Raw genomic sequence first — 4,079 nt, forward strand, 5'->3', positions numbered from 1 at the left:
TAGTAATACTTCTCGCCATCAAATCCCTCGAAAGCAATGGTTAAGTTGCTTTACAAGCTGTCGTTGATAAACTGGAGAAAGAAATAGCAGGCAGTTTGAAAGGAGTTTCCCAAGAAAAAGACGTGCTTAGAAATTAGAGGAAGTCAATTTTACGATGTGCCTTGTCTGCAGAAGTCGAAGTAGTAAGTCTGCGCCCGAACTTGGTAATAACTGACATTGGGGACTGGTTGAGGTTATAATGATTATGCTCTGGTTTATTAGTACTAATTGGACGAATAGCCACAATAAGTTAGTGTAACCAAAATAATTTTCATAAAATTAAATTATGTATGTCTTAGCATATATATATTTAAAAATTTTGAAAAAATAAAAATTGAATTTTTTTTATTATATAAAAATAGCACCTCATAATATTAAAATGAACAATATAATCACATTCAACAATGACAAAATCGTCCTTGTTACTAATAAATTAAGTATGTTTTTAAATAATAATAATATAAACATTAAAGAATTTGCTGAAGAAACGATTTATGAAAAATATGATATAAATTATAATATTAAAAAGAATAAATTATTAATAAAACGTAAAGCATCAAAAAAACAAAAAGAGACATCTAAAATTAATTTAAATAAAGCGGATAATGAAAGAGATATTATTTCTGTTAAAAAAAATTGAGAAAACATTAAAGGAAAATATAAAACTAAAGGAAAAATTACATAAATATGAGAAATACTATAAAAATCCCAATACATTACCTCCAAAAGAAATAGTTGCCGAAAATTTAAATTCTCAGCAATTTGAAATTCCTCATATTTCAAATACACAGACAAAAGAAACATATGCTGAAAATTCAAATTCTCAGCAATCCTCAAATCCTCATATTTCCGATGTAATATTAGAAAACACCTCTGGTGCAGATGCCTCACAGGGTGATTCTGATAACGATGAATGTGAATCAGGTAGGGGTGAATATATGTGTATGATTGCATGTAAGCCCTGTATGGATAAATTAAATGATACTTATAATTGTAGTTTTATTGATGAACTTATTTTAAAACTTGAAAAGGAAAAATTTAAGTATAAAAGGTTCTTTAATTCATACTTTAGATATTATATTGATTTAATAAAAGCAAAAGAAACAAATAGGGATGATATTATGCAAATATGGCAAGAGCAAATGCAGAAGTTAATCATTGAATATAGTCAGATATATATAGATGAAAATAGAAGTGAAGATGAAGATAGTAATGATTTTGATTAAAATTATATCAGCCATTAATGGCTATACCGGTTAGGACAGGCTTATTAACTATAACAAAATCAGTAAACAACTAACAGCTAGACAACTAATAGTAGGACGCCACTGACTTACATTTTCACAAACAGATTCCATCAGACTGTGTATCCTGGAAACGTGTTCGAGATCTTGTTGTATCAGACGATACTGTGCTTGATCCCACGTCCTCTGGTTCCGGTTCCAAGAGCACCACCACCAAAGCCAACGCCAAACTGTCACCATCACAGCGAAAATATGTAGCAGAAACATTCGAGAAAATCGCCAACGAAGATAAATGGTGTTTGAACACGCAAGGAGACGAAAGAAGATATGTAGAAGAAGGAATGCACAAAGTTGCATTACAGTACGAATTCCACCAGTAAGTTTATAGGGATAAATTAAACAATCTGAATAAGTTAGACAAGAACTTACATGTTGAATAATGCGTAATATATTAATGATAGTCCCGTTCACTGCCTCATCATCGATCCCACGGATGCTGTCTGGAAAGACATCTTCTTGCCTGAAGATTTAAACGCGATCATCAACTTTAAGAAGCCCATGCTTCCCAAACTTCCCGCCAATTTTGAGGAGTATTTACTCTCATACAATGGAAAGGTGAGTCGCTTATATGCCAAACAGTAAATGCATAAGAATAAGGTGCTGAAACAGTGTTTATTATTATAATATTATAGAAGGATGTCAAGAGTTTGGTGGCTCGGCGACGCGAAGTCGATTTTGATCCGTTTGAAGCGCCAGAGTTGTATTGGGCACATAAAGCTATTGTTGAGGCCTCAGATCTGTTTGTTTACAACTACTTGCCTTTCCAAGATCACAGCGAAAGTGATTTAATTCACCAGATTTGCGAGTTTGTAGAAAAATGTTTTGACGGCTCCAGTCTCAAGGTTCAAAGGTTAGAGATTTCAACATTAGGAACATGTAATTGTATCATGCGACATGTCATCTGGTTAATTACTAATTATACCTTTGTTATAGTGGTGAGAGAGGCAGTACAGCTTCTAGAGAGCGAAGAAATGCGACCCGTGGATCGAGCACTAGTTCTACTGGTCAACTAGCACGCAAGTGCATGGGCACAAGGGTGGATATGCGCTTCTCGTCGAATGGTCGCGAATATGGATGCACAGAAGCCAGGTTGTCGAATGACATTAACAGCACCAAGACGATCCAAGAAGGAAGAATGAAGCTGCCTCGCACCATGAAAGATATGTTTGTACGTCTCGTTGCTGAAGCCCCATCTGCGATTCACAATATCAAGGTAGGTGGCTTCTTGATCTCTGGTAAGTGTTTTTTTTATTTGAATGACTTTGTGTTGTATCGATTCGTGCGGGATAGTGGAGGTTAGCCCTTAGTTGCTGTTTTTATTAAAAGTAAAGACTTGAGAATAAATTAAGGGTTGAGATTTATTCTTGTGGTTGAAAATTTTTAAAATTGAATTTATATATATATAAAAAGATATTATAAAATATGGAAACTGAAATAAATATTGAAGAACAAATAAATAATGAAGTAGATAAAATTACTATTAATAATTGGGAATTTTTAGATATAAATTGGCCAAAATTAAATTATAATTATAAACATAGAACTGAGTTAAAACATATAAAACATATAGATGAAATTAAAGAAGAATTAGTTAATAAATTAGGTTATATTTCAGTTTTTTTCTTTTTAATAGTAATATATACAAACAAAGAATACCTAGGTCCATATTTTGAAATAGAAAAGGGTTTATTTTTATTATACCATTTAGTTTCTGGTATTTCAGGAATAGATATAAATAGATATCTTCCTCAAAGTAGTTTTCATAAATATTATAAGGATGGATGAAGAAAATTATAAAAGAATAAATAAAATTATAAATGAATCATTAAAAATATATTTTCTTCTATAAAATTAAGGGTTTTATCAGCTCATAAGTATAATCTATTACTATTTAAACATATAACATTAATAATTGATAGCCATGATAGTAGGATTAATTATGTTAATATAGATATAAAACGTGAAAAATTATTTTCATACAAATTTAAAAAAAATGGTCTTAGAATGCGAATTATAAGTGATACAAATGATATGACATTATATATATCAAAAACTGATATGTGTGCAGAAAGTTCTGATGGAAGTTGTTTATAAATATGAAAGTATATAATAAATTAAATACTTATGATGTTTTAGCAATGGATGGTGGCTATACACTTTTTGTTAACTAACTTATTAAATTATCTAGTTAAAAAGGTATTGACTTTAATAATAATAATTTTATATATCCTATTAGAAAAGAAGTTAATGTTGATTTGAATGCAGATGAAAGGCATTTTAATGATGTTTTTGGAAGTTTTCGTTCAAAAGTTGAAAATCAATTTTCTGAAATAGGTAATAAATTTAATAGATTTAGTAATAGTAACTCAATTGCAAAAATAGATAATATTAAATTTTATAATCTAAAGTTCTGTTTAGTATGTTATTAAAAAATATACAGAAGTTTAGTGATAAATTTAATATAAATATACAACCTCATCATAAATTATGGGAAACTAAAAATTTCGAATTTCCTTATGAAGCAAAATTAGTAGATATTGTTATTAGTAAATCTATAGAGCAAGCAAAGAGAAAAGATGAAATGTTAGAATTACAAAAAAATTTATTAACTTTAAATATAAATAATGAAAGAATAGAAGTTGATGATTATAGTGATAAAAATATAGAAAATAGTAGTGAAGATGATATACCTAAATTTAATGAAAAGAAATGAAGAAGGAAAGGTAAAGGGAAAGA

The 4,079-nt window shown here is 29.5% G+C and overlaps 1 protein-coding gene across 1 annotated transcript; it reads left to right on the forward strand.

Moving 5' to 3' along the window:
• Positions 1–1,766: 1,766 nt before the first annotated feature.
• On the forward strand, positions 1,767–2,643 carry BDB00DRAFT_777653 (uncharacterized protein; the record flags this gene model as incomplete). Its single annotated transcript, XM_053120321.1, has 3 exons — positions 1,767–1,898; positions 1,976–2,193; positions 2,277–2,643. Coding segments are annotated over 3 exons (717 nt in total), but the record flags the coding sequence as incomplete, so codon positions are not given.
• Between the last annotated feature and the right edge of the window lie 1,436 nt (positions 2,644–4,079).

The sequence above is a fragment of the Zychaea mexicana genome (assembly GCF_025766255.1).
Source record: "Zychaea mexicana strain RSA 1403 chromosome Unknown BDB00scaffold_272, whole genome shotgun sequence".
NCBI classification, from domain to species: Eukaryota; Fungi; Mucoromycota; class Mucoromycetes; order Mucorales; family Lichtheimiaceae; genus Zychaea; species Zychaea mexicana.